Source organism: Pristis pectinata, chromosome 8 (assembly GCF_009764475.1).
Source record: "Pristis pectinata isolate sPriPec2 chromosome 8, sPriPec2.1.pri, whole genome shotgun sequence".
Taxonomy (NCBI): Eukaryota; Metazoa; Chordata; class Chondrichthyes; order Rhinopristiformes; family Pristidae; genus Pristis; species Pristis pectinata.
The window spans coordinates 13,610,615-13,635,595 of NC_067412.1; the positions used below are offsets into that span (position 1 = coordinate 13,610,615).

At 39.8% G+C, this 24,981-nt stretch overlaps 1 protein-coding gene across 1 annotated transcript in view; it reads right to left on the bottom strand.

The window, feature by feature from the left end:
* The window catches only part of grin2aa (glutamate receptor, ionotropic, N-methyl D-aspartate 2A, a), a 196,888-nt gene that overhangs the window by 26,078 nt on the left and 145,829 nt on the right, over nt 1-24,981 (bottom strand). The window contains exons 11-12 of the mRNA XM_052022037.1: nt 23,732-23,892; nt 9,011-9,198 (exon numbers count right to left, since the gene is read on the bottom strand). Of these exons, the coding sequence (XP_051877997.1) occupies nt 9,011-9,198; nt 23,732-23,892 (349 nt within the window). The remainder of the gene's footprint in view (nt 1-9,010; nt 9,199-23,731; nt 23,893-24,981) is intronic.

Below are 24,981 nucleotides of genomic sequence, written 5' to 3' on the forward strand. Positions count from 1 at the left end.
TGTGAGACACCTGCACTACCTGCAATGCCACTGTGCTGCCTTGTAGGTTGTGGACCATCAAGTGCTCATCCATGTACTTTGTATTACATGAAGGCTTTCTGCCTCCACCACCTTTTCAGATGGTTAGTTCACAACTCTGCTATGGGTGGAAATACTATTCCTCAGCTTCTCTCTAATTTCTCTACATCTAAGCCCATTTGTTGATAGACTTATCTGCCAAGAGAAATAAATTTTAAATACTTTATCTAGATTTCTTATACAGTTTTACTAAATGCACCTTCAGTCTCCTATGTCCAAGGGAAGCAACCCTAGCGTTGCAATCTCCCCTCATATATGAACTTCTCCCTCCATCACTGAACCAGTCATCAATACCAGTGCACGTTTTGCTTTTGAACAACCAGTTTGGCTCAAGGATGAAGAGTGTAGTTGTGGAGTTTGCTTTGATGGTCTGAAATGTTGAGATCCTAGCTGTGCAGATTCTGAACATAGGGAGGACTTTGAGCAATGGAACTTTCAATGTGTTATCAAGTCAAAACATAACATGATTAAAACAAGATGAGAATTTGGCTGTGTCTCATTTTTGGAAGCTATTGGAACCAAACTGGTTCCAGTGTGACAGCACACACACAAATTTGTGTTTGGAGTCACACTAGCTGCTATTTTGATGTTAGCTGGTAGCAGCTCATGCCTGCTTAAAGGATGTAATATGGGCCAACTACAATGTCAATCAATTGTGAAACACTACCAATACTTACATATTGGACCCTAATACTCTAATGCCTCAGAGGCTCACAACATTGAAAGTGCATTCAGCAGCAAAGACCCCACCACAACTCTACAACACTACCCCCTAATTCACACATACACCACAAGAAAAAGTGCAAGTTAAAGAGATCACCCAGTACTAGCCAGTTAGTTGCTGCTTTATTTTCGCTGGCTATCTGAGATCCTACAGCTGTTTATGATTTCTATAAATCTTTAAAGGTAAAGTGGACAGGGAGTAGTGTGCCAGGTGCTGAAGAATCTTGTCCTGTCTTGTGTGCTCCAGCACAGCTCTTAAACCTGGAAGCATTGGCAGGGCATTTCCCATGGATTACACTATCTTTGATAATATGAGCCTGCCAAGGACATTCAGTAATAAATTCTCCTTTTTGAACTTCAGTGAAGAACAATGTGAGATGTCTGTGCTGCAGTAATAATGCCCACACTGAAATATGCCACCTTCCAGGCTCCAACCACAACTTCAGAGCAATGTGAGGATTGTGTTGCCAGTGGCTGTGAAGGTCACTGCGATGATGAACTTTCATGCTTCAGGATGCTTCCAGCCTAGAGCCGATGATATTTTTAACTTCACAGTTTTCTGTCCCCCGGGTGCACTTCCAAAGACACTCAACTACATCTCCTTATTCTTTGCCAAAGTGCAGAATACAGAGTGAACATGCAGTTTCATGAGGATTGTGGAGTTCTGTGAAGTGAAGGGTGACGATGACTGCACTCTATGTCTTGGAAGCACTCATGTTAACTCTGAAATTTACCCTGCCTGGAAGGGATTCCACCCCGTCATTGTCCAACTGGCATGTGGTCATAAACAGAACATCAATCATCTCCGTGTCCAGTATCCTGGAACTCTATTCCGTTGCGGTCCATTACCCCAGGCACATTTCAGCAATCACAACCAACCCCAAAATATGGTTCTGGGTGACAACAGCCATTTGGTGGCAACATACCTTCATATCCAATAGCAACATACAAAAAAAATGCTATGGTACCAAATAACAAGTGATAGAGCAAACCACTGATGTGCTGGAATAAGGACTCTGTTCGATGGAGAAGCCCTGCCATATACAGCAAAACAGAAGCCAGCATGATTTGTTGTACACTGTATAATCTCCCTATCATCAATTCTCTGTAAAGCAAACATCGAGAAAGAGAAGGGGCAGGAGGATGAAGAAAAGATATGGAGCCAACATATATTGCTAAAATCTGGTCTCACCATCCATGATCAGCTCACCTGACCACAATACCAGTTGGCAAAACCCTAATATGTCATTCACCAATGGTTCCCATCTTACTTTCCCTTTGTTGTAGATCATCATTGGTTCCAACTGGGAACAATGCAAAGTCACAAATTCCATAAAAGAAATATTCTGAAATAAGTAATACTGGTAACCTTGTGCTTCCTCTAGTGCCATCTTTCCTTGTGTTCCTCTGCAATGCTGCCTCAGTGATGACAAGTTTGCTGCTGAATTTCAGTGTAGGAGTTTACAAATGGCCTTGGAGTTCACCTTGAACAGCTCTGGGCCCAAAGGCTTGGCTCCTACTGTGTTTTCTCAGCGTGAGTGTTCACAGTCAGGCTTGCAGGCTCGAAGTCGAAAGCTAAAGGTCTAGTCAGATGACACTGGTGTTTTTATGAATATTGTCATACCGAGTGACGTAACACCTTGGCAATTACTCCCTTGGGGCAGCACCTCAGCAATCCTGATAAAAATGTTGGAGGGGAGAGTGCTGGACAATTCTGAGAGTTTGCAAGCACCTTTGAACAATGGCATTCACAGACTTAACAGCAGCAACCTGAGCCTACATGACATCAAGTTGAAATTATGTGATAGAAGTCTGAGCTTCCAATGCAGATCCAGACACTGTGTGGTATCTACTTGTGCTACAACAGAAGCTGAGGCATTGTTTATCAGAGACTGCACTATGGTTAGGTCAAGAGTTGTTCACTATTTTAACCATAGAATGGATGGGCTTCAAGCTCTGTGCATTGCCCTGTGCAAAGTTAGTGCTGTCTCCTCCATGCTTCTTGGTATTCAATGCAATCTTTCTGAAATGCATCTCAATTCTATTGGATGTGCCTGGACATCCACTTTCCTGCTACTAGTTATAAAATACTGAAATAATTAAGGGATGTTTTACTGGATGCATAAAACTACTTGAACCACACTTTCAATAATCTAATTAGAAACAACTGGTAATGATTTACCTTCATGATGCATTGCCATTCACCCTTGGTGCCAAGGTCAATACACATAAAACCAAAGTTTGTAAATGGAGCCACAATGGACAGCAATACATCAACATATCACACCTTTTGGTTCCTGTCAATGATTTATGCATTACAATGGACAACATTTAGCACCTTTATTACATTCCCATGAGATGTGGATGTCACTGGCAAGACCACTATTTAGTTTTCATTCCCTGAAAGCCCTGAGAGGCACATGATGAACCCTTTCTGGAACTGGTGCAGTCCTTATGCAAGGTTTGTGCTAGTCTTTCTATCTCATTTCAGGAGGCAGTAAAGAGTGAAGCAACAGGCAAATCCAGGTAAGGACAGCAGAATTCCTTCCCATAGGATTTTAATGAACCAGATAGGTCCTAAAAATTACTGGTTAACATTAATGAAAACATCTTTTTAATCCAGATTTATTTAATTAACTAAATTTAAATTCCCCAGCTGCTAAATGGAATTTGAACTCATGTCTCATTAGTGCAAGCCTCAAGACTACCAGCCTAGCAAATTAGCCACTTTACTACCATCCCCATGCAACCACTGCAAAAGAAAACAGCTCACCAGCCAGAAATAGCAGCCACTCAAACTCTCTCAATTTGAAATAGAACTAAAAGTGTTGGATATGCTTGGCAGACAGGCATCATCAGTGGAGATAGAATCCTGATGAAATATCATTGACCTGAACTATTGACAACGCTTCTCTCCACAGATGTTGCCCAACCTGCTGAGTACTTGCAAAAAAAAGTTTTAATTTGGATTTCCAGCAGCTGCAGTATTTTTCGTTTGTCTTAGGCAAAACACAAGTCAGAGCTCTGCATATTCAGTCCATTCACCCGGTTGGATGTAAAGGACGAGGCATGATAATAAACTTGGGTTAATCAAGCCAACCACTGTGGAAAACTCTGGAGCCTGCACTGAAATGTATACCTGCAAAATCTTTCAGGCTTTCCTAGATGCAGGGAGAAACTGGTAAGCTTATGATGGATCTGTAGATCAGGTTTGACGTAAGTTAAGAAGAAGCTTGCATGCAGGCTAGCACAGACTATTTGGGCCAAATGGCCAGCTTCTGTTCTGTAAAATCATGGAGTACTTTGATAGTCTGTACATCTGCTATGTGAATAAACACAACAGGATCTCAGGAATCTGTCTCCCTTCACATGAATAAAATCTTCTAGCTTCAGTTTCACAGCTTGACATTGTCTCAACCTTTTCCTGTGTTACGGAATCCATTCATTTAAAAACAAAATCCATGCAGAGGAATTTGAGCTTAGCATCAAGTGCACAGCAGGACAAAAATAATCACAGGGATCTTACAGGACAATCTTAATCTTATACGTATTCAATCATTAAAGCTATATTAAATGTGTTTGCAAAAAATATATAACATACATGTTTACATACAGTCACATATGTCAGCATTACTGAATTGCAGTGCAAAGTAACAGTCATTCAGTAAATTGTAACTGGATTTGTTCAGTGGTTTGATCCTTGATAGTTACCCTCTACAGCAGGTGTGGTGAATGAGTTATGGATAACAGGACTCCATTTATGGGGAAACAAACAGCCAGATACCCCACAACTTGAATGGCCATATAGAGAGAGAGGGAAAGAAAATAGTGAGAGAGAGAGAGATAGAGATAGAGATAGAGAGAGAGAGAGAGAGAGAGAGAGTGAGAAGGAGAGAACATCTATTATTACTCTCTGAACTAGCAACATTTGTGACAACTATATTCTGAGGCGGATGCACTGCAGAGCAATATTGCCACAGTTATGAAGCTGATAAGGCTGTGGTATTGAAGATTTCTTAGGGTGGGTTGGAATAAAAGAACTACTGCATGAAACTCTTTTAGTCACAAGTGTTAAATAACTAGAAGAATATTGATCCTTGGTTGTACTTGCTTCCCAACACATAGTTCTATTGACTTCAAAATACTTAATGTATGGGAGCCCTCCCAACTTCTGACTGTTCTGTCACCTGTTCAGTATCTGTGGTCAAAGAACCATGAGTGGATTACCTCATATTTTACAAACAAGAAACATTTTATATAAGTACTAACAACATCATCTGGACCAAAGAAAACCATGTACCACATCTAGAGTTTCATTATGTGGTGCGGGCAAGGTGCACTATTTAATTGGCTGAAGAATTGCACTGTCCTTGCTGGTCAAATGTCTGCTACTTTCTCCGGCAGCATCATGGTTTACTCTGCTCTCAATTAACAGCTAGTGAGGTCGCACTTATAGTACTGTGTACAGTTTTGGTCACCCTATTATAGGAAAGATGTGGTTAAACTGGAAAGAGCGCAGAAAAGATTTACGAGGATATTGCCAGGACTAGAGAGCCTGAGTTATAGGGAGAGGTTGGCCAGGCTAGGTCTTTATTCCTTGGAACGTAGAAGAATGAGGGTGACCTTAGAAATGTTTAAAATTATGAGAGGCATAGATAAGGTGGATGGTAACAGTCATTTCCCCAGGGTAGGGGAGCTCAAAACTAAGGGGCATAGATTTAGGGTGAGAGGGGACATATTTAAAAGGGACTTGAGGGGCAATTTTTTTCACACAGTGGGTGGTGAGTATATAAAATGAGCTGCCAGAGGAAGTGGGTGAGGCAGGTACAACAGTGTCATTTAAGAAGCACTTGGATAGGTACATGGAGGGGCGGGGCTTAGAGGGATCTGGGCCGAATGCAGGAAATTGGGACTAGCTGGGTGGGCACTGTGGTCAGCATGGACTAGTTGGGCTGAAGGGCCTGTATCCATGCTGTACTGCTCTACGACTCTATTCTACTCTGGAGAGCAAAAAAAGTGTCAAGATTTTCAACATGTAAATAAACAGTTAACTGAACTTAACACGTCAACTGCACCAGCTGAAAGAACTGTCTCAGCTTTTGTAGGGGGTGTACAATAATATACCATCTACATTTATATTGGCAACGAAGTTGTAACTTCCTCAATCACTTGCATTAACCGTGCATTAATAGGAGCAGCTGCACATTGCACTCTGTCTCCAAAACTCATTTCAGTTGACTTCACTTTATCTCCTTGTTTAATACATGTGTTGGAAGATAAGTTTCTACCCAAAGTCTCTTCAGACTGCCCTCATCTGAGTCAGTTTCAAGCAATGTTTTTGTTTAACCCATCTCTACCATCACATAAAAATATGACAGTGAAGGTGAATCAGACTCATTCGGGAACACAGTTCTCAGTGCCTGGTTTTCAGACCTAATTAACGTTAATTGGAGAAGGATCCTGTGATTGTCAGACCTCCAGAGGCAGTGTACATGCATAAAGCCATGAACTTCAGGCCAGGCAAATAAGCAGCTTCTGAAGAAGAGCAGGGTGAAGTGGATGGACAGAAGTGTTCTATACTTTTTAATTTATTCATTTTTCAGAAACAGCATCAATGGCAAGGCCAGCATTCTTAAATCAGTCTGAAAATATTTACTTGCTAGGCAATTTCAGAGTCAACCATAATTCTGTGGATCTGGAGTCACATATCAGCCAGACCATTTAAGGATGGAAAGTTTCCTCTCCAAAGGCCATTAGTGAACCAGACGTTTTATTTTACAACAACCCTGTGGTTTCATGATCATCATTATAAGAGTAGTCTTCTCTTTTAATTCTAGAATTCTGCGAAGTGGAAGCGGCAGGGGGAGGGGTAGAATTCTGTTTCTCATGGCTCCACAGCAGCTTCTTTCTGCATTATTTTCTAATATATTTACCTCTTGAGAGTGATCCTCCAGCTGCTGCCCATTTTAGTTGCCTGATAAAACAAAAACTAGCATTGGGTTGAATGTAATTCAGATATTCTATAAGTATGGGATGTTAATCCCTGAAACTGACTCCTTTTGGCAAAGGTTCAATTTCCTCCTCGGTCATAAAAAGATGGCAAGTAATTGCATCAAATTGATCTTGAGTTTGCAGGCTGCTCTTACATAAAGGAGTGGCCGGCCATTCAGCCCCACAGGATCACACTATCAGACTATGGCTGCTCCATATCTCAACTCTACAGGTCTGTTTGGGGAGGACCACCTTACTTAGGAAAGATGCATTTTCAACTTCTCCATACAGACCCCAAATTTAGATTTGGGATCAAAAAGGAAACCATCAGACTTCATCTAAAATAGTCCCCCACCGTTACATCAGAGACACATCTGTTCGGATAGTCTCTCTACAATCTCCACCCCTTCCCCAAACAATCCACAAACCGAGAAAGAATTGCTTTTATATTGTGTATACCACATCCTTCCCACAATAAGCCCAAGCATTTTACAACCAAGGATGTAATTTATGCGTGTAGTCACTGTTGTATGAAATGTGGTGGCCAACCTCCATGCAGCATCCTCCCACCAGATAGTTTGTTCTTTAATAATGTTGGTTGAAAGATAAGGGCTCTGAAGGGAATTCCACTCTCTAGAGCCAGGTACAGGGCAGTTTGACTGTGGTTAATCATTTTAAGACCACATGACACCTGCAAATGAACACTCTTGAAAAGTGACAGTGGTTAAAGGGCAGCAAGGAAATGGGTGCATGGAGACTCTCTTGGCAAAGAGTCTCTCCAGACTGCTAGAAAAACACATATTTTGGAAGGATAATTCTTTGACCAGAAAGCAAAATGCCCCTTCAGAGTTAGGCTTACTGTAAATTGACAGGGAAAAAAGTGCATCACAAACACTTGAAACAACATCATCCTAGCTAATATTTATCTCATAGCCAGAATCTCTAAAACTGATTATCTGGTCACTATTGCATTGTCGTTTGTCCAGATTACTGTGTATAGATTTGCTGCCATGTTTCCTCTAAGAGTGACTGTACTTCAAAAGCACTTCATTGGTTCTGAAGCACTTTGGAACATCCTGAAGTTGGGAATGGCACTACATAACTCCAAACCTTTCTTTCAAGATAAAAAGCCATTACCCATCTCCATCCCCTCCGACTGAAGTTCTCAGATTAATGAGCCACTAAATTTTCTGAGGAATCGGTTCAATAATATTTAGCAGCCAACCCCATTCCTTCTGCTTCACTGGCATGAAAAACATCATAAAAATTACTAAACTAAAATTTACTCCTTGTTCTAACATTTACCAATTACTGGTTTACATCTGGCAGTCATAAAATATTTGAGACACACAAAGTTCCATCATGATAGTACAAAGGAAGTATCACCCAACTGCATCCTCAGTACCACCATCCTACAAGGGTCAGTCAAACTAACTCAATGATTGTACATCAAATTAAAATACAGATCATGATGAACAACCAGAAATCAACATCTTAAAATAGATTTTACTGTTTGTAAAAAGTAACAAGGAAAGTATTAGTTCATCTTCTGGAAAGCTCCACATTTAATTGTCTAAACTTAAAGGTAGTTACAATTCTATCTGCAATAGTGTGTCATAAGCCTGGAACTCAAATGATGCAGTGTAATGCTGGGGGAAATGTTTCAAATTGGGACTTTGACTAAATTCCTAAAAGCCGGGAAACTGAAATAAAAACAGGAAATGCCAGAAACACTCAGCAGGTAAGACAACATCTGTGCAGACAAAAGTGGGGTTAACATTCCAACTCTTTATCAGAATCCATCCTTTCAGCTCAAAGGGAATGGGAATGGACAAAGCAGATGACTGAAATCACAAATAGGTAGGAATTTACATCTAAAAAGAACAAAATAACAAATGGAAAAACTCCATTATACGTGACCATTTCTATGTTCATTTTTAAAAAAGATCCTGCCTGAAAAAAATATTTCATTGTGCTAAGCTTTGGACAGATTTCAGTGTCAACTTTTTGCACTATTAATTCTTATGTCCACATTTATAATTGGATACGCCTGTGTAAACTCTCCCACCTTGGTTTAACATCTCAAGCCTGTACTTCAGAGAAATGTCCTCTCACTGGAACTTCATGATGGAGAGGAGTAGTTTCACTAAAAGAATAGAATAGACATGAATACTCAACATATTCGCATGAGTTCATGGGTAATGTGAAGCACACGTACCGTCACCAACAAATTGGAGGAGAGCTAAGTCAATCTGACGCTTCCAAGGTGAGCTTTTCTGCAAAGCTATCCCATAGCCAGTGGTTGAGAAGACATACCCACTGCCAATTGTTACAAGCTTGCAGCCTTCATCTCTTCCAGCCATGTAATTCAGCACTGCCGCATCATATATGAACGCGTCCAACTTTCTAAAATAAAAGAAATGAAATGACTGAAAACAGCACCATCAGGTTTGGTAGGAGTATTGTCCTGCAGAAAGCAGGCATGCACTCTATGTGTAAAGCAAGACACAACTGCTGCATACTCAAGTTGTGCTTAAAAGCCAAGAATCCCCCAACTTGCAATGCACTAACTTTTATAGCATTTTTTATTAGTGACAGATATTGTCCTAAAGTTGGAAGAGAGATTTTAACATTATTCCTGTCCATTCTTGACAATGTTGGGCAAGTTCTGTGGGTTAAGGTTTCTTGGAACAATCATTAGAAGGACAGTGCCCCAGGAATACCAGACTTCCAATGTATCATTATCATTCAGATATGCACAGCATATAAGCACAGCAGCTGCAATGGTGTTGCTCCTAAAATTACTTTTGAACTTTATGAATTAGTTTAGAATAATAACTTCAAATGAGTTTTACCCTCAGTGTAGGCAAAATAAAAATTGATGGTTAATGGCTCATTACACTGTCCCAAGAAGGTCCCAAACATGATCCAAGTTTGAACTGTTACTGTGAGGTGTTCTTTAAGCCACTGATAACTTCAGAAGACTGACCCATAATAATCCATCCTGCCACCTCAATAATTGCTGAGCTGAAGTTAGCAAAATTGAAGTCTGTATTAGGTTCCAACTGTTTAAAGAACAAAAGCAAGCTATTCCACTCAATGGCTGCATAATTGATGTTCACACTCCACATATGCCTTGCTCCCTCTCTTCTGACTCTATCAACATATCCTTCTATACCTTTTCTCATCTTCTCCTCGAATGCATCTTTAATATTTGCCTCAGTTACTCCTTGAAGAAGCAAGTTCCACATTCTAGCCACTCTCCTGAATTCCCTGTTGGATTTAATCAGTCACTATGCCCCCTACGTTTGGTAAAAGCTGTAACTTATACTGGGAATATCCTTTGAACACACACCCTTTTAAATTCTTGCACAATCTTTAATACCTCCAGCAAATACTTCCAATCACTTGCAAAGGTGATGATAATGAATGACGAGAACAGTCATCCCCTCCCACCACCTCCACCCTAATCCCAATCTGGGAAATTTCCATTTACCCACTTCAAGCTATGTGCAGTTCCTGCCTATGCAACGCTACTGTCAATATTGTCCATTATAAAATCCAAAACCACCTCACTTAGAAAGATAACTGCCTATTTGGAAATACTTGGCTGAAATTCTTCCCTGGTCATTAGTCAATGAAAGCAAATGTCAGACATGGGGAAGTGAAGTTCAACACGCAATTGCTAAGACATAACGGGTTTAGCGCTTCTGACCAGAGATGAACTGGTATGCAGAAGCTGTAATTTATACAGTCTGACCAGCAGTGACATTGCTGCACCTCACTTTTGCATCTCCCAGCTCTTCAGTCTGTGCTGTACAGAAATTCTGATAGACTCTGCTGCTCAAATTGCTGGTAAACATCACCTCTTAACTACAAATAAGCAATCAAAATGATACATGAAAATTAGGACAGAATATTTCAATTGAAAATGGACAGTGGATTATCTCAGCATGCTTTGATCCAATTATCCCATACCTCTTAAAATTCCTTCACTTGAAGACTACATTTGTTTTTAGGTTCCCCATGGTCAATCCCACAGGATATTGACTGATGGATATGATTTGAAATGTAGTAAATAGATGTAAATACAGTCTTTAGGACAGGATTCCTATTAAAGGAATCAATTGGGTATTCATAATAATTTCTAAGCGGGTCAAATATAGCACCAGCCACATAGAATCCAAAAAATTAATATTATGTATAAATATTAGCAATCTCCTGACTTGCACTGCTTAGTTCCCATATGGCAAGCATTTCAAGATGTTCTTCACTGGAACTATCCCTTAAACGGCAGTGTTTCCCTTGCATTGAGCACCACATTAGTTTCAGGGGAAGGAACAAGGCTTTGATTGCATTCTGGTATGAAAAAGTTATATCTTGGTTTCTTGAACAGAATAATTCATATCATCTCAAAATTCTGAGTTATTAATGATGAATGGCTGAGTTTAATTGCTTACATTTTACAAAAAAAAATCCAAGAACTTAGTAATAATTTATCTGTAAGGGGAATAACAAGTCACTATTTAATAACTCTCAGGGTAAATTCATTTGACAACTGTGTTTCCTATTCTGGATGTGGTGGTGTGTTTATGTTAAGTCTATATTTTGCAATCCCATAATTTGCAAAAAGGAAAGAAAAGTGTAAAAACCTTTCTAACAGATAAAAATTAGTTCTGAAGTTTAAATTAAATTTTTTAAATTTTATTTACAGCATGGGAACAGGCCCTTCCGGCCCAACGAGTCCGCGCCACCCATTTTAAACCCAAATTAACCTACCCGTACGTCTTTTTGCAAATGTGGGAGGAAACCGGAGCACCCGGAGGAAACCCACGCAGACATGGGAGAACGTACAAACTCCTTACAGACAGTGATGGGAATTGAACCCCAATCGCTGGCGCTGTAATAGTGTCATGCTAACCGCTACGCCACCGTGATCTTCAGGAGAAAATACAGGATATTATTTGTTTAACTGTCACTGAATTTTGCAATAGGATCTTTTAGATCATACACTTTTCCTTAAGGTGTTATTATCAGAAAATTTGGCAAGGAAAAATCATTGGAAGAATTGTTGATAAGTGGTGACGGATGTGTTTTCACCCCTTATACTGTACTACTGTGGGAAGAGTCGTCTTTTACAGAAAATTGGGAGAGAGTCTGCTTTTCGCAGTAATTAATGGTCTGTCAACAAATAGCACACTCAGAAATTGCATGTTTTTATCCACCCATTCCACTTGATTTCATTAGTGGTCCATTAATTCAATGGATCATTAATTTCAGAGATAAACAAGTCTTCGCCTACATCATTTGTAAACAGGAATCTTGAACTCTTCAAAGTTATCTTCATAGTCCCTTGTCTTTGCTTGTACATTTCTCCTTGCTGCTGTCACCTCATTCCTCAGCATCATTTTTGCTGTTATTTCTACAAGCTTAACCAGCGGGATAAAGACTGAGGAAATAGGTTTAGAGCAGGTAACTCCTACTGTCACTGGCATGGATGTAGTGTCAAATAGCTCCTTTCTGTAGTTTATTCTATTCTGTTCCATTTGGTTCTTTGGGCTTATTTCTTGGGAGGACATTGTGCTACTAACCTTGTTTACATCAATCTTGTTTAACAAAACTAAACACCTCCTTTACACAATAACAGTAGATAAAACAACGTGATGCCATTTTCTAATGTGATGCTTTTGACTGTTAAGAACTGTTTCATGTAACAGATTCACACTTACAGATAGAAATTTCAGTGTAAAACAAAGAACTGATGAATTTGTTCCTTAAAATAAATGTCAATTACAGACAATGAGCAGAAATTCATTCACAGTTGCAAGTGCTAAACTTACTTCCAACATTTGATTTTGTTGAAGTCAAAGCAACCAAATTTTGGAGTCAGAGTACAACTTGCAATTGAGTGAGCAAGGACAAGTCAGTCTCTCAAACACTTTTGATAAAGTTAAATATGGGGAAATGTGACAACTAAAACATCTATCTACTATGAGAATCCAATCAGAGTAAGGGGCAAAAATGAACCACTATGCAAAATGAACAAAACATGTTAAAGAGAATAAGCCATTAGAAATTCAAACACAATGTGCATGCTATTTCAATGCCACATGCAATGTGATGTAAAATCCATTGCAAAACATAATTAAGACTTAATAATGTGCCTGGTGCAGTGTGATTTTTGTTCACATGGTCCTGTTCATGTGATGCACCAATGTACAAACCACGATCCATTTTAGCACAGGTTTTTAAGGGTTAACAAATCTCTAGCCTATTTGTTCTTGTGTCTTTCCAAATATCATTATTGACCAGGTCAAAGACCAATCAATTTTACTTGTCATTGTCTACCTGGTTGTAAATTTGATTTGACTTGAAATATTAACGTCCTTTCACAGATGCTAGCTGTCCTGATGAGTCTGTCCAACATTTTCCGTTTTTATCTCAGATTTCCAGCATGTGCTTTTTGGGGGGACGCGGTGTGGTTGTGTATATTTGGGAATTTCCATTTTGGTTTTATAGAGTCCAATCCTAAAGATATCAAATTGTTCCATATCCAATTCCTCATGGACTCAAATTAAATATTTAATAAAATGCAATTCTGATCCACGGTAACTTTAGTAAACCAGCACTGTTGACTGATTACAATCAGCAGGAGTTTGCTCTAAAGCCTTTTGTGGCCTTCAGGTCAATGGTTACCTACCAATGCTTAGAACTGCCAATGTTACTTCTTTTTTGTCCATTATTCTTAAGCTATAAGGTCACACGTGAAGTCAGTGCATTGAGACTGCTGCTGATATTTTATGACATTTTCAGCAGAATGCACAAAGCTTTTCATTTATCAAGAGGAAACAGTTCAGGAATCTTGATATTGAAAACCATATGACATCACAAAAAATCTAAAATCAAACCACCTCAAGCAGAATGTAAACTACATGGACTTTTTCTTTAATGAGACATAACTCACAGAGATCATAGTTACCCAAACAAGAATGGGCTTGAAGAAAGGGCAGCGATTACATTTGAAACTTGCAAAGATGTATAACATGCTCAACCATCCCAAAATACAAATGAATTGAAATGTTCTATTGGTCTAGATTTTTAGTCTGGCAGTGCAGCTCATTCATTACATCCACACACCTTCCTCCACCCTAACCCAAAAAGGTCTTCTGATGTCACTTGAAGTGTAATCACCTTGATTTTGCTCATAAATGCCAGCATTTTCCAGCCTATGTGCCAGAAGCATGGAAGTCGCAAAATTACAAGCCAAACCCAGCTGGCATTTTCTGTGCCAACTTCCCATGGAGTCCAGTGGTGGATTGGGATCTGCTAAGATTCCACAGGATTTACATTGGGGAATCTGCTCTCACACCTGAATGAGTTTAGACCTGACACAGGATCGCTAACCCCACTGATTTCAATAGGGGTTGTAAGGCTGCAGGGGAGAAAAGGAAGATTAAGGCAGACTCCCTAAAGTTATTTGTGGTTGTTTAATATTTTAAGTTATTTTAAAGTGTTTGAGTATTTTAGTTGATATTATTTTAACTCAAAAGAAATCTACTTATTTCATTTTATTGTTTTTAAATATTCCAGTATATCAGAGAATTTGAATAAAAACCTCTAAAACTCTTGACAGCTGGCTGAATTGAGGGGGGTGTGGGGGGTGGAGGTGGAGGTTGGCCAGTTCTCTCAGCCTGTGCTGGGGTGCAAGTGCTTGCTCTGGTGGCCCATATCACTTCGTTACACTGATCAAGGCCCCACACCACTCATTGCTCAACTCAGGAACCACTGAACATCAAGACCAACCTTCCATATTTGGCTAAGGTATGGTCAGAGGTGTGAAGACCACTGTGGGGAAGTACCAGCAAAGAGCAAAATCTCCATATATTGTTGGTCCTGCCTGTTCATCAGCCTGAGGTTTTGGTGGAGTAGGAAAGCACCACCAGGAGTGGTCTTCCTGGAAGTGTCAACACTTTTCCTTACAAAGCATATAATGCTACTGCGATCATCCTTAACTTTTCAATCTTTCTGTGTACTGTTAGGAAGTTGGGTGTCCTGACCATCAGTTCGCCCAAAGCCTCCATGCACTACTTGGTGACCTGCTCAGCTTCAGGGTAGGCCTCCTTGGTATAGAAGGTCACTTTGCTCATCTGCATCTGGAACAGGTTGGTGCAGCCAGATGGACACACTGAGCAGCAATTTCAGGATAATCTGGCCAAATATCTCTTTACGTGGCTCAAACTATACCTGGGAAAGTTCCTGTGAAGCACCTTGAAACATGTTACTATGTTTGAGGTCCTTTATAAATGGAAGTTGTGCATTTGGTGCTGTTGCAAAGCATTCTCCATAATGTTCTATATGGTCACCACCACAGATCGCTGTTCTACTGATTTTAAAGGATCTCACAGCACTTGCTGAATTCTTATGAGCTTAAGTTGCATGGCCAGGAACATATTTCAAAAGTCATTCTGCCACATCAAGCTGGATTGATCCATTCCACTGAGCAAGACTGCAACGCATTGTTTGATAATACTGTGACTTTTAGTCCATTAAGGTTATTACTGTTTAAAAGTATCTTAAGACCTCAGCATCTAATAAGGAACCAAAGTTTGATAAATTAGATGTCAGTTTATTCAGGATTGCAACTAATGTAATCACCACGTTCTACTGCCAACTTTTTTTAATTAATTTTTCGTCCAATGTAGGCCAGCTATCAAAGGAATGAGATTGGATTTCAGAAGCTGGAAAAGAAAGTGGCTCTCTCGCTGCACTCAATAATTAACAACAAATATCATACATTTTCTATCATGGAAGTTGCTCATATTTTTCCCCATTGAATAGATAACAATCTTAACGATTTACTTATTAGCCAAAGTCTTGAGCAAGGGGGAATAAATGCTAATGTTTACAAAGGGTATTAAGAGATGTGGAGCCAAGACAATAAATGGAGCTAAGATACAGATGGCCTTCATTCTATTCCAATGATAGATGGACTTGTGTGGCAACCTGTTTCCATTTTCATCATTCTAGCATCACTGAAGCTTTAATTATTTTTGGATATAAATCTGAATTAAGAAAAAGAAAGATGTGGGAATAAGTTCAACCTCTTATGTTTACTAAACTTGCATTGTAGTAATTTGGAGACATTGAGATAGAATTTCAGAAGCAGAGTTCAAATCACATACATATCACATATCTAGAATGTGCAGTAAAGGATCGATTTCCACTTAGGTATGTTTCACTTTCAGTCTGGTTTAGTCCAGTTTATTCTTTAAGTTTTGAAATGGCTTGTAGCTAATGATTGCAATTATTGCAGCAGGGTTTCTCCTTATTGTTCCCCATGCTTAGGTTTGTGAAAAAATGAGGATATTTTGGTGAAACTACTCAGCACTCTCCTCAACCCATGAGAAATTGAACGAGACAGAACTGAACGAAAGAAGAATATTCCCACAGGCGACAAGATAACAGAGAGGCTGAATAAAAATAAAATCATTGAGGTATCATCAAGGAGAGATGAAAAAATGAGTCTAAGGAAAGGACATAAATTAAGGGCAGAGGCAGACAACGAGTGTAATGTAGCTGGAGTCAGTGATTAGAGAGGAAGGTGACAAGGAAAGTAAAATAAGTAAATGGAACTTGAGCGAGGAGATAAATCTGAAGCAGTCAGAAGACAGCAGAGGCAGTTCAGAGAGAAAGAGGATGGACTGAATCAATATTTGGGCATGACAGTGATTCTTGAAACGAGTAAATGTGAGATTGTAGCTCTGGCATGAGGCAGAAAGAAGCTGCAAAACAAGAGAAATTAAAACAGAGATCCAAACCAAGGAGATTGCAGGAGGCAGTTAAGGTGTGAGCAAAAGGACAGAGATACAAATATGCACAGACAAATAGAAGTAAGGAGGGGAAGAAAAAGCACACACCAGATATTGCGAGACAGGCAGAAACAAGCAGAGAGAGAAGTGTGTGGAAAAAACACCGATAGACAAGTAGAGGCATGGTCCAAACTCAGAGGCACATCTTAATCAAAAGCAAATATACATTCATTTGTTTCATTAGCACATTGTCAGATTCGTCTGGTCCTAAGCTCACCATGGCCTTGTCACAGCCTGTTTGGGAACTTTTAAAAAATGATCAATTACTGGCTTGTGTGGAGTCTGTATGCTCACCTTGTGACCACCTGGGCTTCCCCCAGGTCCTCCGGTTTCCTTCCACGTTCCAAAGACGTGCTGGTTGTTAGGTTGATTGACCACTAATTGCCCCTAGTGTGGGTGGATGGTGAGACAATCAGCAGGGTGTTAATGGGCAAGTGTGAGAGAACAGGGTACAGGGAAATAAGTGGGGGGGGGGGGGGTTGGGATTGCTTTAGGAGCAGGCTGAGAGGGACATATACCCTACTCCTACTTCTGATGCTGCCATCAATTGTTGTCGGTTTCCACAACTATATAGCAAATGTTAATGTTGATAAAGAAACAAGCAAGACTTAAAAGGACTATCATAACTTTGACATGACAGGTAAATGGTATTTAATTAATTAATGACATTGAATAGGGTCATTTGGTTTGAGCTGAAACTCAAGACTGTTAAAGGATGCAGTCTAGAGAAAATGGTATTATTTAGCTGATTACACAATCAAGCTCTCCCATCAAGCGTAGGCAGGGCAATTGTGTGCATATAGCCCGTGGTTTCCATGAAAGTTAGTAGTAGGAGAATCAAATGATGGAGGTCTCTGATTTCCCAATTTAAAGAACATGCTGGGAGAACATTTGCTTGAAAATGCACTCACTGAGTTAGTCTTTCTAAGTATTTGAGTATTTTTATTTCTTGTTTACTCTCTTGCTAGCTTTCAGCTCTCAGGCTTCTGAGGACTCTCTTTGACTGAATATCATTTAAACCTTATTCTTTAAATACCAGACAAATCTTACTTAAGTAACATGGAACCTGGATGCTGAATGTCTGATTCTTGAGGAGATGTTACAACCAAGACCAATCCTATCTGACATCCATACTTTAGCCTCCAGCAAGCAGCATCAGTAACCAAAGGTATTAAGCTCAGGGCTTTCCTGAATGAACAAAAAACTGTGATCTTTCCAACCTTGTGGAATGAACTTGCTGACTGACAATAGTTTTTGTTAGGATTACAATCAATATCCTGTTCATAAATTAGCTGGTAATATTGATTTTTATTAAACCTATTTGACAACTGGATTTTCATAGATATTCTATTTTCGTTTAACGTTAATTAGAGAGACAGCATATACTCCAGGGTCAGTTTAAATTCTTTTCACAGATCAGATGCACTAAGTGGTTGCATAACTAGACTAAAACCATGCAGTAATCTTAGAGCCCAACAGTTCTCTATAGAATAGGATGGGATGATTGTTCCCCACAGCGCTCTGCAAGTCCCCATGGACAGTGCAAGTACTTAAAAGTTATTAGTGATTTCAGTCTTCCCCACTTCACTAACAATTTATCACTTGAATACTGGCCAGGAAGATGAGACTACAGTTTTGTTCTGTAAAGAGCAAATACACAAAATGCAGGACATTTCTCTTTGCCTTTTACATTGGAATTCAGAATGGAAATTTAACAGCTCCAAAGTATTAAATTAAAGATGTGTCCAATGGAAGAATACGTATGTAACAGTGGGTGCTGCATATGATCACCTGAGCATTAATACATCCAAATAGATGACTGAAGTCTAGTGGTCACTGTGATTTATGTGCTGCAACAGTTTGCTGTGTTCTGGGGCTGCAATGCAGCACACGGCATGGAACAGGACTGCAAGCTATCTCCAGAATAACAGCAGCTACTCCCAGACCATGCTTGCTCACGGTAAAATGCCACCATGGCTCAACCTCTGCTAGTTTCTTCAAGGCTACCATTAGTTGTGTAGAATAAATGCCCTGAAGGCACAGCTTGTCCAAAATCTAAACACTATTAAATCTAACAAGGGAAGATTTACATGGAATGGGTTTAAGATGCCATGATATATCATGGACTATGGGCTATGTCCCTTCCCTCTACCTTCCAGCTTGGCTTCCAGGATAAATTCATTCTGCAAGACTTGGAAAATGTTAACCTTTTCCTTGCGGTGGGGGTTGATGTAGAAAAAGTATCAAAGGACAGGTGCAAACACAGCAGTCATTGTGAATGCATTCACCATTTTCATGCTGAGGCTTCCAAGATAGTGTGTCTGCCTGAGGAAGATGAGGCTGAATTTACCAAAGTACATTCCAGTTACTTATCTCAGGAGTTCATGGCTGTGACTGGTGAGGTGGGTCATAAGGGAATGGAGGGAGGGCGAGATGGGAATGCAAAAGGGAGGAAGTATTTAGACACAGTACTCTGACAATCGTGATGTGGTGCAGATTTGAAGAACCAGTTGATTTTTTTCCTGCCTGTCACACATTCAAACACCAAGATGCTAGTCAATTTTCCTAATAATACTCCATTTGCCAGATCTTTGCCTGCTCAGCTAACTTATCTATATCTCACTGTATGCCTCATTCACAACTTACTATTTTATTTATCTTTTGTGTCAACAGAAAATTTAGGAACCATATCTTTGGTGCCTTGATCCAAGTCACTTATATAAATTGTAAGATGTTGAGCTCCAGCCCTGATCTCTGTGGCACGTCACTCATTAAATCTTGCCAACCGGAGAAAGACATATTTATGCCTACTCCCTGTTTTCTGTTAGTCAGCCAATCTTCTCTCCACACCAAAATGTTACCTCCCACACTGTAAGCTGTTATTTTCCACAATAACCTTTGCTGAAGAATCTTTGCAATTGCCTTCTGGAAATTTAAGTATGATACATCCACCAGTTCCTTTTATCCAGAGCATATGGAAGGAATATAGAACATCAGAGTGCTGAAATTGAGTTTACTCTTATCAGTTTTTTGTTGGTGGGGAGAAATAAATGGCAGAAGATACCTTGCACTGAGGACCAAAATTTTCATAGACCCAATCGAAATAATTGGGTAGTGCAACTTCAGTGACCCGGGTTCAATCCTGACCACTCGTGCTACCTGCATGGTGTTTGCATGTTCTCCCTGTGACTGCATGGGTTTCCTGCCACATCCCAAAGATATGCTATAGATTAATTGGTCTGAGTAAATAACCCCTAAGGCAGTAGAAACAGGAGTTAGTAGATGGGACATGTGAGAGATAGTAAGTTACAGAGAAGTAAGTGGGACTGATGGGAATGTACTGAGTACTGGTTTGGATTTGATGGGCTGAATGGCTTTCTTGTACTAAGAAAACTATTAAAAATATGTGACCTAAAAGGTGAAAAAATGTAAGGTTAATTAGTGGTGCACATACAAGCCTTGTGTGAAGTACCAGAATGAAATTCTACCGAGTATGAAGCCCAAGGCATTGTGTACTTTAGGACAGTCCTCCAACTAATGACAGTGGGCCCCAATCCTTAAGTAGATCCTGCTTCAGCATTTGAAAGCCACATTGCTCGTGGGCCATGAATGTGCAACAGAACTTTGTGCAAGTGGCCCTAAAATGAGTGTTGTGCAATGTTTGATGCCGCTCTGCATGCCCTGCAGCCTCAATGCACGGATGTGTCATGCACACTGCAGACTTGGCTCTAAAAACTGAGATAATATGACTGCCAAACAACGTCGACAATTACATTTAGCAATCAGGACTTTTAAAATCTGACAATCCAAAAAATGTTATACTATTTTAGACATTAGTAAATAAAGTGAAAAGGGGTTACTGCAGGAAAGTGGCACTGAGGTAAATAATCTTTTTGAATGGCAGAGCAGGTATGAAAGGCTGACGCCTATTTCTTATGTCATTAGACAATTTTAAGGCCCAGTGATGAACACCACCGTCAAAAAATGGATCACAGTAACAGACATAAACACAGTCAGAAAGCAAAAGGTGTGTTTAAAGCCAAGGTCAACCTGGCTGGAATGTCATTTTCCCCCATCAAAGGCGCCTGCTAAGGATTCTTAATCACCAGGAATGTTTTATCTCCTTGCTATAGGGACATACTGGCTAAGCTGGTCTGTGGTTGCCCTAATAACTGGTTCTACTGGTCAAACAACTGATGTAAGGGGTCTAAGAATAAAATCAAAGATATGCTGTCCCTCTAATTAGATAATGGTGTTTGGTTGTCAGCCAGTGATTGGCTCAGTAAAATATATGTCTTCTCCTCCTGGGAAAGGATAAAAAAAGACAGATTTTTTGTGTGATTCAGTCTCATAGCTTATGCAACCACCTGCCAGGCTATGCAAAGGCTCAGTGAACTATGACGTTCCACGCTTGAACCAGCATCACAGCTTGACTGCTTTCACACACAAGCCCAAAATCAAGTAACAATTAATTGGGAATAATGGCTAGGATTTTCCTGTGAAATGCCAGCATTTCCTGATGTAACTGTCAGGATGTTCAGGATTCCCGCGCAAGTGTAAATAAGTGCATGTGTCCCAAAGGTCCTCAGTAGTGATTGGCAGTGATTTCCCTAGCTGCCGTTTCCCAGCGGTTACACTGAGGAATCTACCTGCTAATCCTTAGCCAAGTGAGACCTGGTGCAGGGTCAACTATGAAAGAGAGAGGCAAGTTTCAGGTAATGTATACATTTTTTAAAATTAATTAACTTTAAGCATGCTGTTCATTTTTAAAAGAAAATAGAGACATTCATAAATATTCAAGCTGTTGGCAATTTTGACAGTCAATTCATCCTGGGGACATGACTTAGCTGGCCATCAAAGCATTTCTGTGGGTGGAGCTTGGCATTTATGATCTGAAGGGTCTGTGAACCACAGAACTTTGCCATTTGGGATGAAACTGGCTGCAGGGACTGAAGAACCCACTCTAGGTAAGTACAGACTAACAGGTAGGAAAGTGGCAAGCACAGGTGGCTTCCAGCTCTCAGGAAATTCTGGGTCAACACAAAGAATCTTCCAAGTTAAACATTCATCTCTGCTGCTCCGATGATTCTAAGACTTAATTTACCCCCTGTTAAGGAGTGGTTAAAAATCCCAAAAGTGCCAAAGATTTGACCTAAAAACTGAAAATGCTGGTAATATTCAGCAAGTCAGGGAAGTTCTGATAAAAGGTCAATGAGCTGAAACTTTATTTCTTTCACCACCAACTGGCATTTGGTAGGATTCCAGCACTCAAATAAGCCTCTCAGTACTTCAGTGATATTCAGCATTAGCAAGAAATACAGGTTTTGTTTCCATCTTACTTAACTTTATAGAAAGCATGAGTCATCATCTCCCAAACACACAGGTAATACAGGTTAGTTTGTCTGAGTTAAGGGACCTGACTCTGGATTGAGTTTATTTATGAAAGTGCCTCTTAATCTACTTCTTGCCTTTCATATGTGAATAAATCCAGTGTCGGCATTTATAGAAATGTGCTGTGCTATTTGAGAAGAAATATCCACAATTCATGCCTTACTTGGAAATTTCATATAATCAGCATCTTTTTTAAGCCAAGAGAATTTCTCTGAGTCATTCATCTGCTTTTGAAGACAGCAGTGTTGTTAGGTGCAGTAATACAGACAGTAGATAGGTAGCAAAGGGTCACCTATACTTGCAGGATGGGATAAAACCCCAACCTCAGATGAGCAATCCCCAGTCCCATCAATGTGACTCACATCAAGTAGGAATGTCTTAGAACACGCTAACTCACATAACGACATACAGCTAGAGAGTCCCAGCTACAGAGTGGCAGTGTCTCACCCTGTCCAACTGATATTGAATGAATATTCTTAATATTAGCAGTGCACATAGAATGATACAGCACCGAAGGAGCCACCTGTGCTATTGTTCATGTCCTGGCTCTTTTTGAAGGGATAGTTATTTAACCATATTCCCCTGACTTTTCCCTACAACCCTACAAGTTTTTACTTTAAAAAGATTCCTTTTGAAATATAGTACACAATCTGTTTAAGCCATCACATCAACATTACATTGCAGATCATAACAACTTACTGCATAAAAAAGTTCTCCTCATCTCCTCATTGATGTTTTGCTAATTATCATAAATGTATATCCTGATTATCTACCACCATGCAGCCAATGAAAGCAGTTCAACTTAATTTCTTGATCAAGCCCCTTCCCCAGCTTTTTGAAAACTTTTGTTAAATACAGCAGCCTTATCTCTCTCATTCGAAGGCGATCAATCCTGGTTTTCTATCTTCCCATGCAATTGAATTCTCAACACACTGGTAAGTATTCACCATGCAGTAGTTCAGAGGGTTGTGGTTTCAAACCCCACTCCAGAGACTGTCAGAAGAGTCATGTTTTGGATGAGATGTTCAACTGAGCCCTCAGATGGGTGTAACACATCCCATTGCATTATTTTAAAGGAGGGCCGGGGAGTTCCCTCTGGTGTCCTGTCAATGTTTTTTTTCCCTCAATGGACATCACTAAAAACAGAGGATCTGGTCACTATGGATGAGTGTTTAAAAAGCTGCAAGGTTGAGGACCAAGAGCTGGGAAGTGAGTTTAATCCAAAGTCTGTTTTTGGTCAGAGTGGACCAATGTGCCAACTGACCTCCTCCTATGCTGTAAATATCAATGATCATCATATTGCTATTTGTGGGAGCTTGCTGTGTGCAAATAGTCAGACACGCTTCCTATAGTACACTTCAGAAAGTACTTAATTGGCTGTAACAATCTCTGGTATATCCTGAAAAGTCTTGCATGAATGCACACCCATCCTTTTTAATATTTCTGGTATCATTCTTGAAAAACGTCACTGTGCTGCATCCAAAGACGAGGCATTCTTCCCAAAGCATGAAGCTCAGAAATGTTCTCCAGCTGACGCCAAGCCAGTGAATTATAAAGATTTCACATAACTTCCTAACACATTACATGTATAAACCAAACCTGAAGAGCCATTGCTCCTTTGATTAAAAAAAGCTAGGAACTGTATTGTGATAAATTAGTAAGTGTCATCTAATACTTACCCACTCTTCAGGCTAACCAGGGCATCTTGCACTCCTTTTTGATTGTATTTGGACATATAAGCATGCATATCTGGATAGTTATTTCTGATGTTTCTCTCTGTGCTTCCGTTTGGAACTGTCCCAAATCGAAATGGTGGTGAATGGTCATAAGGCCTCTGAAACTATAAGAAATACAAAATTCATGGTGACTGGTTTTATATTAACTTTGTATCAATGTGTCAAAACAGAAATGAATCACATTTTACATTCTGAACAGTTTCCTGTATTAAAAACAAAGAGACCCAGAAATCAAAGAGCTTCTGTTCAAAGCTAAGTACTTACATGTGAAGCATTGAAAGCAGAAGCACAGAAGCAGCTCTGAAGAATCTGGCTTTCCATGTTAGCCCTTCCAAAGGGCCCAGGAGATGTCCAATTTACTTGAACAGTGGAACCTGATGATGCAGGGCATAATAACTCAAAAGAGTCTTCCTACCAACTATGAGCTATTAGAAAATTTATTCTATGAATTAAAAGTTGCTTCATTTTACAAGTTGTTCCAGCTGGGGTTATGGAGTAAAACTTGACCTGTTGTCACATGTTGTTAGACCACATTCAAGAAGATGACCACTGGAATCAAAGAAGGAAACCAATGCAGTGCACATACTTATCAGTTCATTCCATAGTAATAATAATATTTTTCTTCAAATGAATACTCCATTTGGTCTCTGCATGCTCTTCTTGCCTTCAGGCTGCCATCAATGTTTGATGATGAATATAAATCACAGTATGATCCTTAAGCATGCTGTGACTGGTTATCACTGCATTATAAAACATTGGTATAGTCACTGAGGATTTAAGTAGTTTCTTCCCGGTGCCTTAGTTTTGGTGCTCAGTCAACAAATGATGCAACTGATTATTTGATCAAATTATCTGTAATACAAAGTCCATTCATTGTAACACTCTTTATATTAGGGGTTATTTTCATACCGGGGATTTGGCAAAGGCAAACATTCAACAGTACATTCGACAGCCTTTTCATACTCATGATTGGCTATTTTTCCATCGTTGTTTATTGACAAAACATTTCATTCCAGCCAACAGAGATATAGACATCAGGGAATATTTTCCATCAGCCTTTCAAGTTGCCCCACCCTATCTCTAACTTCCTTCGGTCCTGCAACCTGCCAAGATATCTGTAATCCTTTCCCTAAACTCCATGCCGCTATCCCTCTATTTCTTTCTTCTCCTTTAAGGTGCTTAATAAAACCATT